This window comes from Pteropus alecto, unplaced genomic scaffold (genome assembly GCF_000325575.1).
Source record: "Pteropus alecto unplaced genomic scaffold, ASM32557v1 scaffold8, whole genome shotgun sequence".
Classification (NCBI taxonomy): Eukaryota; Metazoa; Chordata; class Mammalia; order Chiroptera; family Pteropodidae; genus Pteropus; species Pteropus alecto.
The window spans coordinates 22,728,150-22,739,740 of record NW_006494609.1 but is presented as its reverse complement, the minus strand read 5'-3'; the positions used below and the strand labels follow the sequence as shown (position 1 = coordinate 22,739,740).

General features: G+C 53.9%; 1 protein-coding gene and 1 pseudogene across 1 annotated transcript in view; both read right to left on the bottom strand.

The window, feature by feature from the left end:
* The window catches only part of DYNC1H1 (dynein cytoplasmic 1 heavy chain 1), a 66,587-nt gene that overhangs the window by 24,734 nt on the left and 30,262 nt on the right, over positions 1–11,591 (bottom strand). The window contains 18 exon segments of the mRNA XM_025042127.1: positions 1–36; positions 116–349; positions 584–724; positions 968–1,198; positions 1,622–1,849; positions 3,658–3,814; positions 4,012–4,250; positions 5,013–5,225; positions 5,515–5,698; positions 5,863–6,106; positions 7,191–7,350; positions 7,979–8,079; positions 8,893–9,175; positions 9,778–9,972; positions 10,064–10,252; positions 10,333–10,498; positions 11,203–11,376; positions 11,474–11,591. The exon segment at positions 1–36 is cut by the window's left edge and continues 210 nt beyond it; the exon segment at positions 11,474–11,591 is cut by the window's right edge and continues 7 nt beyond it. Of these exon segments, the coding sequence (XP_024897895.1) occupies positions 1–36; positions 116–349; positions 584–724; positions 968–1,198; positions 1,622–1,849; positions 3,658–3,814; positions 4,012–4,250; positions 5,013–5,225; positions 5,515–5,698; positions 5,863–6,106; positions 7,191–7,350; positions 7,979–8,079; positions 8,893–9,175; positions 9,778–9,972; positions 10,064–10,252; positions 10,333–10,498; positions 11,203–11,376; positions 11,474–11,591 (3,293 nt within the window).
* LOC112473760 lies at positions 10,830–10,948 on the bottom strand (annotated as a pseudogene).

Genomic DNA, 11,591 nt, shown 5'->3' with positions numbered 1-11,591 from the left:
CGGGGTCGTGGCGCTCGAGAAGTTCAGGCCCACGACCTGGGCAGGGAGGAACAGCGCTGCAGGACCCGTCCACGCTGGACCACTGAAGGCTCGCTGCCCACCTCCCGGCGCCTACCTCCATGTCGGGCAAGGCCCGGAGGGCGCTGAAGAGGGTCATGGTCTTGCCGGACCCAGGGGGGCCGCACAGGACTAGGGGCTTGTGCTCAGCCAGCCAGGTGTACAAGAGGGCTTCGTGGCGGACGGTGTCCAGGGTCGGCACGACGACGTCAGGGGCCGCCACCTTGTGTGTCTCCACTTCAATCTGAGGCACCTTGGCCTGCCACGGCGACCATTCTCCACTGATGGACACCTACACACAGAGACGGAGCCGTCACCCCGGGACCCACATGCCCCTCGTGTCCACGGAAATCAGAACCTTTAAGTTAATCTGCATTCCTTGTACCACACAAAACTAAGAGGATGAGGTGCTGTTACGAAATGGGATGACAAAATCAGAGATCATGGTGAGGTGGCTCCAGGGTGAATCAAACCAACACGGCAAGAATGGAGGGAGAGGGAGGCGGGCGGCGGCCGGCGCACTTACTTCATAATCGATAATCGGGACGTTGGGGGCGGCCGGCAGCGGCACGGTCGTGATCCTCCTGATGTATTCACCCAGCTCCGCTCTCATTTTCAGCCGACTGTCTCCAGACAAGGACCAGAGGATGGCATAAACCAGATATCGCTATTGAGAGAGAAAGTACAATCATCAGCCACAAAGTTTCAGCACCAGAACAAAGACGTTTACGGCAACGTTAACCTTCGGAGTGGCTCCCGGCGTTCCGGGGTCATGCCTGCCCTCCGTGAAAGGCTGGCCCTCTCCCCAGGAAAGGACGCTCCCCAGTGGGCCTGTGGTGTCAGGAGGGTCGGGACCCCGACAGGCGAGGCCTGTGCAGCCCACCGCCCGGCGGTGCAGGCGCGCCCTGACCTGCACGTAGCGCTCCAGCTGCTCGATCTGCATGGGGAAGTCGGGGTGGTTGGCGTTGTACTGCGCCACGTTCCGGCAGGCCTGGTGCAGCATGGAGAAGAGCGAGCCCAGGCAGCGGAGGCGCGTCAGGTCCATGATGTGCTCCAGCTTGAAGGCGTGCTCTAGCGCCTTGGTGACCAGGCCGTTGGACGTGAAGTACGGCTGCATGATGGTTGCTGCGTCCCTCTGGATCTGGAAGGGGAAGTAAACGGTGCTTAACCGACCATGTCAAAAGCTCAGGAATTTTCATCTCTTATCGCCTAGGCCTGGGAGCGGGTCGCACGACCTCTGAAAAATAACTTTTTGGATTAAAAAACTGAAGGATGAAGTTTCGATGACCAACCCTCATCCCTTCGTCCTGCTGGTTCTCAAAAACCACGTTTCCTGGGAACGCGGGTGTCCGCCATTGAAATGAAAAGGTCAGTCTCTCTCGTCAGTTTGCAGAGGAAGGTAAGGAAACGGAAGGGGGGGCTCGTTCCCGAGCGCGGCCCCGCCTGGCAGCTGCCACAGCCCGCTTCCCGCTTCCCTAGGCGCAGGCGTCAGACACGTCTAGTGGGGGCCGGCTCCAGCAGCAGCCCCAGGGTCCCCAGCTCCCCGGGGGACGCCGGCCCCTACCTGCAGCATCGGGGAAGCCGCCTCCTCGCCCTCGTCCTCCTTGCTCTTGCGCCGGCGCTGGGCCTCGTCCTCTCCTTCGTCCAGCGGGATGCTGCGCAGCCTGGCCAAGAAGTTGTTGAAGATCATGTCCGTGCTGAGCACGTCCTCGCTAAACCAGACCATGCCGCAGCGTGACACCGTGGCCAGCGTGGCGTACTTCAAGTCCTGCACTTCAAACATCACTCGCACCTTGAGAGAAAGCATTAAGCAGATTACACGATGCAGGTTTGGTAGAAACCTGGATGTTAAAATCCCGTGACCTGCACACACACTGAAAGGGCGACTTGAAGGTAACTGCTCCGCACTTAGTTTAAAAGTAGAAATATCTACGGGTCACATGACTGCGACATCCACCGACCTCTCCCCACAGGGAACTGGGCAGCAACGAGTGTGGTGGGGAGGAGCACTGGGCCACGAGAGGACGAGATCCTGGAGGGAGGGAAGCTATAGCCCCTCAGAGGGGCGCCAGCCACGACCGCACACCCGCCAGTCCCTGGTCCCTGCCAGTGCTCTGGGCGGGAACCCTCGAGGTGGGCCCACATCGTCTCCATCTTACAGATGGAGGTCCCACCACCAGCGGATGGTGGGGCTGAGACTCAAACCAGGTGCCCCAACTCCAGAGCCCTAACCCTCAGTGCTGACAAGCCTCACAGGGAAGGAATCTCCTGACAAGTTAGAATCTGCGGGACGAGAAGCTACGAGAAAGGCCTTGCAGGTCAAACCGAGACTCGAGTCCGAGGGGGCGCACACTTTCAGAGCAGCACGAAGCACCCACGGCTTGGCTCTACAGTGATGACAACCATTAAGGCTGACCCTTTGTGACAACGGCTTGTGTTCACCAGCTGCCAAACCTCTTGGGGGTCACACTCCACCCCTCTTTCTCCCACACGCACCTCCCATCTATCAGTGACGCCATCAGCACAAGTTTCAAATCCACCACTGGCCACCTTCCAACACCTCTACTTCCAGCCCAACCCACGCTATGCCTAGGGCAGCACGTCCTCTCAAGGGTCCCCGTGCTCCAAGCCAGCCCTCTTCCCGGTCTCTGTAAACAAGCAGCTTGTATCGCCCCGATCCAGGCGTTCTCATGGCTCCCGACTCACTTGAGGGCAAACTCCAGGCCTCACCGGGACCCCAAGCCCGACCTGGTGGCACTGTTTCCTCTGTGGTCTCACCCGACTTTTCTCCCCTAGTTGTCCCCACATCAGCCAACTGGCCCTTGCTGTCCTCGCCTACACTGGGCACCCCGGGCCCCTCCTCCTGGGGCCCGCCCCCGCCCTGATGCCCGAGGCCCGCAGGGCTACCACGCCACACCTCCACCTCTACTGAAACCGCTGCCTTCCAGCAGGACCTCTGCCGCCCGTGCTGACGGAGTGACCGCCACCTCTCACCAGCTTCGACCACTCTCTTCCAGCTCGTCTCCTCAGCACCATCACCATTTTTCCTGCTTCTCTGTCACCCCAGCAGACCGTGAGCTCAGGAGAGCGAGGGTCTCGTCTGTTTTGCTTACTGTTGTATCTTTAGCATCCGGAACAAGGGCTGGCATGTGACAACGTTCCCAACATGCTGGGTCAAAGAACGAACGTGAACCCATGCCAGCTTGTCCACACTTCTTGATCCGGTGTGCTCAGGACCCGGATCAAACGCTCATTTCCACGGGACAGCCTCACAGTTTCCACACCCAAATTCCTCATTCTGCTGCTTCCCTGATGTGTGGTAACTTCAGAAATTCTAACCACAGCCTCTCCGTCCAGGGTTGGAAGGAGGCTTGATATACAGTAAACAGCGGAGTCGTTAATACGCCCACTAAAGATATCCCTCGCCAGTATGGGGACATAAATGTCTGGACCACAGAGAGACAGACAGCCCTACACAACCGTTCGCTGCCCCACAGCCCCGGACCCTGTGTCTGCAGCTGTACTCGTTGGCCGTGGATCCAAAGCGGGGTGCCTGGCACGCCACGACGACAGGGAGAGGCAGGCAGGAGGGCCACTCACATTGGGCGGGAGGCTGAGGCGCTCCCCGTTTGGCAGAGTCAGCAGCTTGTTGTCATCCAGCACCGAGTTCAAGTTCTCAACCCACTCAGGGTCCACGTCGCCGTCGAAGACAATCCACTGGCGCTTCTGCAGCTCGCCCCGCACGTTGTCGATGATCCTGGTTTGAGAGGTTCAGACGGCTGTTGGCCAACTCGGAATTTTAAGCCTTAAAAATGCTCAACCTGTCACGGCTTCTCAAGCAGTTTTTTAACTTGCACAGACTTTGGTTGGAAAAATAACACACTGGTATTTTAAGGACAGGACACCCAGGTTCCATGTTCCCCCAGATACAAACACTGATCAGAGCGAACTTACTTCCTCAGAACATGTGTGAACAGCCCATCTGTCCATTCCCTGGTGTTGGGGTCCAGGGTTCCGTAGAGGTGGTCTTTGCTGATGGCCTTGGGGTCGATGATATGGGCCACGCCCTCCACACCCTCCAGTCTCTCCAAAGCCTTCAGAAGAACGCGCCAGGCCATGCTCTTGCCACTGCCGGAGGGCCCCACCATCATCAGGCCGTGGTTGATCTGGGTGATCTGATAGAGCTGGAGAACCTGCGGGCCACATGGACGGGCATCGTAACCACCCAGAGGAAGAACGTGCAGGGATCTTCATCCACGTCCCACGTCAACGAGCAAGAAACATGTGCTACAAATTCTTACAGGCAGGACTGGAAGTTTTAACCAGAGATGCTTTGCATAGGCCACGTCTACAATAAATAATTCCAGCAGAGTTTTAAGTACCCTGCGGGGCGTTCTTTGATAAGTCAGGAAGGGTGCGAGCCAGCAGGGCAGGAGATGCTTGCCCAGTGGCGGCAAGAAAGACACATAAGATCCCTCCAAGTAGGGAGGAGACCACGTGGACACGCCATTTGTCTAATCGAGTGCAGCGACTCGCAGGCTCGGAACACAACTTGTGTAAATACCACACTTTTTGTTACGTCTCACAAGAGGAAGGAAAGAAGCCAGTACAGAATTTAAGTCATGTATCGGTTAGCAAACCTATACTGTCAATTTATGTTGGTGTTAGAAAGTCTTGTAAATAAAACTTTCATTGGCATAAACACTTTCCACCGTTATCACGCCGTTAGCCTGCATTTTCAGAGAGTGAAATACACCACATAAGGGAATTTTCTGGTAAGTTTTGCTCTCTCTACATTTCAGTTGAGGAAAAGTCCGAACAGGCCTGGGGACGAATCTTGATAAACCAGTGATGTGCCCCCCGGCCTTCGCAGTTTCCTCCCGGTGTCCCGCGGCCGTGGTCACTGCAGCCAGCGGGTCCGTGGGGACTGCACTCAATAGAACAAGCCCAGTTACCTTTTCAACCCACATCCCGCCAACTTCTTCTCCATCTCCATACGTCAAGTACATTTCCTGGCACACTTTCCGCAGCTCTTCGCGAAGTGCGGTCATCTCGCCGCGGTGATACTGGACCCCGGGGAACACGTCCGACAGCAGACTGAAGAGCAGCGGGATGTCTTCTGCCACCAGCTTTGGCACCATCGTCTCACAGACGCTCTGTATCAGGATCTGTGAGGGGACAGGGACTGAGCGCCGAGGGGCAGGGAGCCCGGCTCGCACTTCTACTGCTGCAGCCCGGGAGGCACGTCATGCCGCGCAGCCGTGAGTGAGCGGTGTGACCGCGCCCGCCCCTGCACGCATGCCCTGAGCCCACTGCGCCGGTGTGAGCCCCCTCTGCTCAGGAGCACCCCGCGAGGACCGCACTGAGGACGCCCGAGTCACAGCTGAAATGCTGAAAAGGTGGATTTAAACAGAGCTCAAGGTTCGAGGGGCTGAAGGAGCATCTATCTGTACGAACCTCTTGTTCGGGCAGATTCTCTGCAATGTCGCCTTCGTCGACCGCTTCGCCTCGTTCTTCTTTCTCCCTCTTTATCTTCTGAATCCGCTCTCTCTTCACATTCCCCGCACTCACCAGCACACTCTTCAGAGCTCGGAGACCAAAGTCATAATGACTTTGAGACGAGAGCTGCTCATCACACAGTCTAGAGAAGAGAAGTTGGAACGGCCCGTCTGCTTTAAGCAGCAACAGCGTCAAGTTATCAAGAAATCAGAGGATACTTTGAAAGATGCGCCATAACGAGAGGTGAGGTTTCAACAGGCACATCTAACTTAGAACCGTGATGACGAATCACGCTGAGTTACTCACTTGAAGAATGGCACGATTTTGTTGGCGAGGACCTCGGCGGTGCGGAAGCCCTGTGAGTACAGCATGACCTGGGCGATGAGCTGCCGGTCGGGCTTGGTCATGGCCAAGCTCCGGAACAGCTTCTTCAGGTTGTCTGGAAGGTTCGACCTGCCTGCGTAGCCAGGGTTCATGGTGATGAAGATGGCCATGTCTGGGCTCACCTTGACTTGTTTGTTGAGCAGCTCGCAGGTAATGGGCGCAGAGGCTGAAAATTGGAGGATGGCGTTAAGACTCGTGATGTTCAAAAATCTATTTTAAAAATCTCTCTGAAATGACAAAGCACCCACTTCCCCACTGGCCTCGGAAACCCAAAGCCCAGGACTCCAGGAGAGCCACTCTCTGGCCTTTTGTTAGACCCTCACCAGGCACGTGCACCCTGCCCGGCAGACCCACTGTGCACACGTCACCTACATGGAAGTGTCTGTGTAACAGATCGAGCCGCCAGGGCAGGAAGCTCGCCATGTAGTTGTACCATGTTACGTCACAGGGTCAACGTCAGACTACAAATGCCATCCAATGAGAGTTGCAGAAATAAAAAGTCAACGCTGTGACACACCTGGCTGGTTGAGATGGTGAGAATCACCCTTTCCCAGGGCCGTTAAACCACGCGCAGCTCCCAGGTGCCTGGGGGCGCAGCAAGTGCGCCCCAGAAGGAAACCCCATGCGCACAGGTACCACTCTCCTGGAGACCCCCTTGCTCTGCCTAGGAGGTCTGGCAAACTGTTTGCTAGGCAAAGTCACCGCTTTCATGGAACAAAAGGGCACGCAGAGAGCTAGACGTGCGCATTACGCACCAATGGGCTCCCCTGCCCCACACCTGCCCACCTGCCCCGCACGCTTGGGCTTCGTGTGGAGCGCGGTGGGAGGCAGCCCCAGAGCCTCTCATGACAGCTGCTCACCGGGCTGAGGGCTCGCACCCACGCTCCATGTTGGAGGACTGGCCAACAGCCGGCCCGGGAGCCAGGGTTGGGGGAGGAAGGGAGCGTGGGGGCCCACGCGGGCCCAGCACCTGCTCCAGGGCAGACGCTGTGGGAGGCACACAGGGTTCCTGGCCCCCGAGGAAGGACTGCTCGGGCAAGGGCTGCTCTGGGATGAGGAGCACAAGCCGCCAGTGCGGCACTACCCGGGTCTCCCCCACCTCCACCAGGGGCCCAGCACGCTGCCTGCAACTGAGCCCGGGGAGCTAAGCTAACTGTGCACTCGTTTCTAAGCGGAGAGCTGACAAACATCCACAGTGGGGAGCACCCCGCTCCACGTCCTCCGGGGACCGCCGCAGGAAGGAGGCTTACTCTTGTCGTAGTTGGGGTTGGAGTGCTCACGCAGTGCTTCCTGAATGCACTGCACTTGCTGGGACACAGCCGACAGCATGCGCTCCTCCAGGCGGTTGAACTCATCGAAGCAGCCCCACGCCCCCACTTGGCAAAGCCCCACAAAGATCCGTCCCATTGCCTAAAACAGGAAGAAAGAAAAAGCTAAAACTACCTGCCTTTGCCCTGATCCACAGGGCTCACAACCTGGCTCGGGAGATCTGTCTGACCTTGGGCAAGTCTCATCTGGGGACCCACGCCCGCTCTTCTTTGGAGTGGGGATCATAGCACCTCCCCGCAAGGTGGCCATGAAGGTGGAACCAGATTCACAGGCGAGGCAAGGACCCACTGCCCGCACATGGCAAAGGACTTCATAAACGGTGACTGTGAGTGGGTAGACACAGAGTATCATACTTTTTCCTTCTGTGCCCCAAATCCTAACGACGAAGTTGTTTTTATTCTATCACTATTTGTTGATTAAAACAATCTTTCTCATAACATTTGTTTATTCCCAGGTATGCAACTTCTTTAAGAAATTACCCTAAGAAAAATGATGTTACATTAAACAGGTAACTGAAAACATGAAGCTCAAGGCAAGGCCAAAGCATGTATGCTGGGTACCAAACGGTCCACAGCAACACCCGGTCTCCAAATGATCCAAAGGCCACACTGGGGAAGGGCCAGTGGCTTTGAGGGAGGCACAGGCTCGGTATCCCCACCTGACCCTCTCGGGCCGTGAGATTCTGAGTGGATCCCACAGAGCTTCTCACCTGGAAATCAAAGGTTTCGTCACAGTTGAAAACCAAGACAAAGCGTCCAAGCTGATGGCCCAGAGCTTTGACAGACTCGGTCTTCCCAGTCCCGGCAGGCCCTGTGACATGAGGAAAGTGACTCAGCCTCAGTTTTAAGAGAACAGTAAAAGGCAATTCATTTAAAAAGTCAAAGTAGATGCAATAAATGCAAACAAATGGGAAGTTTTTAGAATATGATAATCATGCAATTAAGAAAAATATTTAAAGAAAACCAAAACGATAATTTGTAAAGATCTGTGCACCCCTACGCTCACGGCAGCGCTATTTACAACAGCCAAGATATGGAAGCAACCTGAGTGCCCCTCGATAGACGACTGCATAAAGACGTTATGGTCCATGTGTACAATGGAATATCACTCAGCCATAAAAAATGAAATCCTACCATTTGCAGTGACATGAACAGACCTAGAGATTATTACGTTGCGTGAAATAAGTCAAACAGAGAAAGATAAAGACCATATGACTTCACTTATATGTGGAATCTAAGGAACATAAAGAACAAACTCAACGAAAACAGACTCACAAATACAGAGAACAACCTGGTGACGTCCAGAGGGGAAGGGGTTTGGGGGGCTGGAAGAAAGAAGTGAAGGATTAAAGAGGTACAAACTAGTAGTTGATAGATGGTCACAGGGCTGAGGGGTACAGCACAGGGAACGCAGTCAGCAGTAATGTAATGTCTGTGTGGAGAGCCAGAGGGGTGCTGGAGTGATCTGGGGGATCGTTTCATGAACTACATAAATGTCTGACCCATGTACTGTATACTTAAAACTAATAATAAAATAAAGAAATATACATAAATCATTTACTTAATCTTTGAAAATTATACTTGCTCTCAGCCTCCATCTGTCTGGGTTTGTGGAGTAACTTACCAAATGGGGACCCGCCCAGCCTGGCCTCCAAGGCCTGTGTCATCGTCAAGTAGCAGCGGTCGGTGAGGGGGGTCTGGACCAGCTTGTCCTGAACGCCCAGGTACTCAAAGCCATAGTTAAACTTGGCGTTTGCCATTTGGATGGACAACTGTTGTAACACATCTGTCTGCTTAGGGTCAAAGTAAAACCGCATCTGGCTGAGCCACTCGAAGGACTTGCTGTTGTCGATCTTGCTTTTGATGAGGGACCTGGTCACGTCTCTCTGGTGAACCAACTCTGTAATCTGAAGAGAGTCACCGTGAGAGCCTGTCCCGACATGAGCCTGCAGTGCCTTCGTGGGTGTATGGATCGTCCCCCGTGTCGGGGGACCGACACGGGGAGCTCGGGGTGTCCGTACTAGGCTTCAAGACGCAAATCCACTGTTAGAAACTCACTTCCATGAAGTGCAATTAAATAAGATGAAGAGCTGCAGCAAACCCAAAACCACCTCACCGAGGAAAAACTCTGCAGCCAACATAAAACGTGATGGAGGACAGGGGACAGCTGTCTCTGCCCTAACGGTCCGCGCTGTCCATCGGGGCACAAACCCCGGAATGGGGAACTCTGAGCTCGGGGCCTGCTGACACTGCCCACAGCGCCTCTTCGGGAAGGAGATGAGACAGAATGAAAGACCCCGCCCACGGTCCTCGCTTCCTTTTTACCAGGATATGCAAAACGATTACCTCTGGACAAGAACAGAGAGCCAAGTACCCACCCCAGGGCACATCCATTTGCCATCTGCTCCCCCCACGATGCCAGTTAGAACACTTTCCAAGCACGACCCACTGCCTGAGCTGAAGGCGTGAGAGCCGAACTAGGGAGCAGCGAGGCAGGCGCGGGACTGACCAAGTGCTCCAGCTTCCTCCTGCGGAGCGGGGGCTGCTCCATGAGGACCGAGTCGGCCAACACGTTGAGCGTGACCTCCACGTTGCTCAGCACGGAGTGCAAGGGCGCCGCGTCCCCACTCCCGCCGATGCTGCTCAGAGCTGTCTCCACGTTTTCAGACCAGGCTATCTGGGCTGACAGAACCACAAGCTGGGCCTGAAAGACACGAGACACAAGATCTCAAAGGGTGACTTTAGAAATCAGCAGGTAGCTTCCTTTGGCCTGTTCCACTTCTAGTCTATGTTACCTGATATTTGTCAATCCAAGTGATGTAGGTATTGGGGTCAATTGAAGTTGCTTTACCAAAAATCTCAACTTCTGTAACAGACTCAGCCAGGAGCTTAGCCAGAGTGACTCTCATCTCCTTTTCTACCAGCGTGAGCCATTCATTGATTTTGGGATGCTCAGTAATTGACACAGGAGTTTTAAACATAACCTGAAATAAGTAAAATTTAAAAATTAAGATGCACACAAATGGGAGAGAAGTTTTCAAGATCACAAACACCACCCGACTACCTCTTCTCCTTCGCGGGATGAAATGCCCAAGACGACAGAGTTATCCTCGTTCAGAATGATGCTCGAAACCCCAGCAAACATTTTCTTGAAGTGTTTCTGTAATTTAGCTACATTCTTGCTGTTTCCAATGATTTCAAGCAAATCTTCATCACCCACAAAATAGAACCTAGAATTAAAACAGCATAAGTTCTTAGAATGTTACATATATACAAATAATGTGCATTACGGGAAAACATCAAATTATAGAAAGTGGATGAGGAAGGTGGCAGACATTTTCTATCCGGCCTGAATTCAGATACATCCAAATTCCTCCCAACCCTCAGCAAAACATACAAATTTATTTATCAAGACTTTGAAGATGAATTCCATACGTTTTATGTCATTCACCTTACTACATGAACTCGTTTTTTAAAAACCTGTGTGATCTATACTAGGTAAACTATTGAGAAAGGTGGAAAAGCCACTTAGATAATAATCAGAGCCAAATTCTTTTTTAACGCCTACAGCACCTGGTCTTCCTAGGTGGTCTCCCATCTAAGTACTAACCAGGCCCAACCCTGCTTAGCTTCTGAGATCAGACAAGATTGGGCACATTCAGGTTGGCATGGCTATAGACCAGAGCCAAATTTTTAAGAGATGTAAGCTGCCTGGGAATGTGGATGAGATTTTAAATGAAGCTTAATGAACAAATCTGAGGTAGAAAATTAAGAACTATTCATTATAATTAGGAATCAGTGCATGAAAGGGAAATGGTATTCATTACGTGTAACGAAACCCTCGATGTCAAAAGTGACCAACACGCAGGCCCAGAAGGGAGGGGGTTGGGCCGAAACAGAACACCATTTCAGTAAAAGCGAAACCACCACCTACCTGGGGAAAGATGACCGCTCTCTTTCCAGGTATTCGCCCAGTGCTTTCTGGATCTTTCCTAGAAGGTCCGCCAGTCTCTCTAGAGACCGCTGCACCCCCTGGATGTTGAGAACGTCCATCACAAGTGGAGACTTCGACACCTTCTTCATCAGCGCCAGAAACTCCGTGCTGATACTACAAACCAAACCCAAGTCGAGGTCAGCCTTGTGCGAGGGGAGGTGCGCAGCCCCATGCGGTCCAGAGCCCTCACGCCCCTGGCTGCAGGCCTCACCTCTGGAAGCGCTGCGTTTCCACAGGCAGCAGGTGCTTGATGTCTGCACTGCCTGTGAAGATGCCTTCCAGGTAGACCCAGCGCCTCTGGACATCAATCCACACGTCAAAGAGGGCCA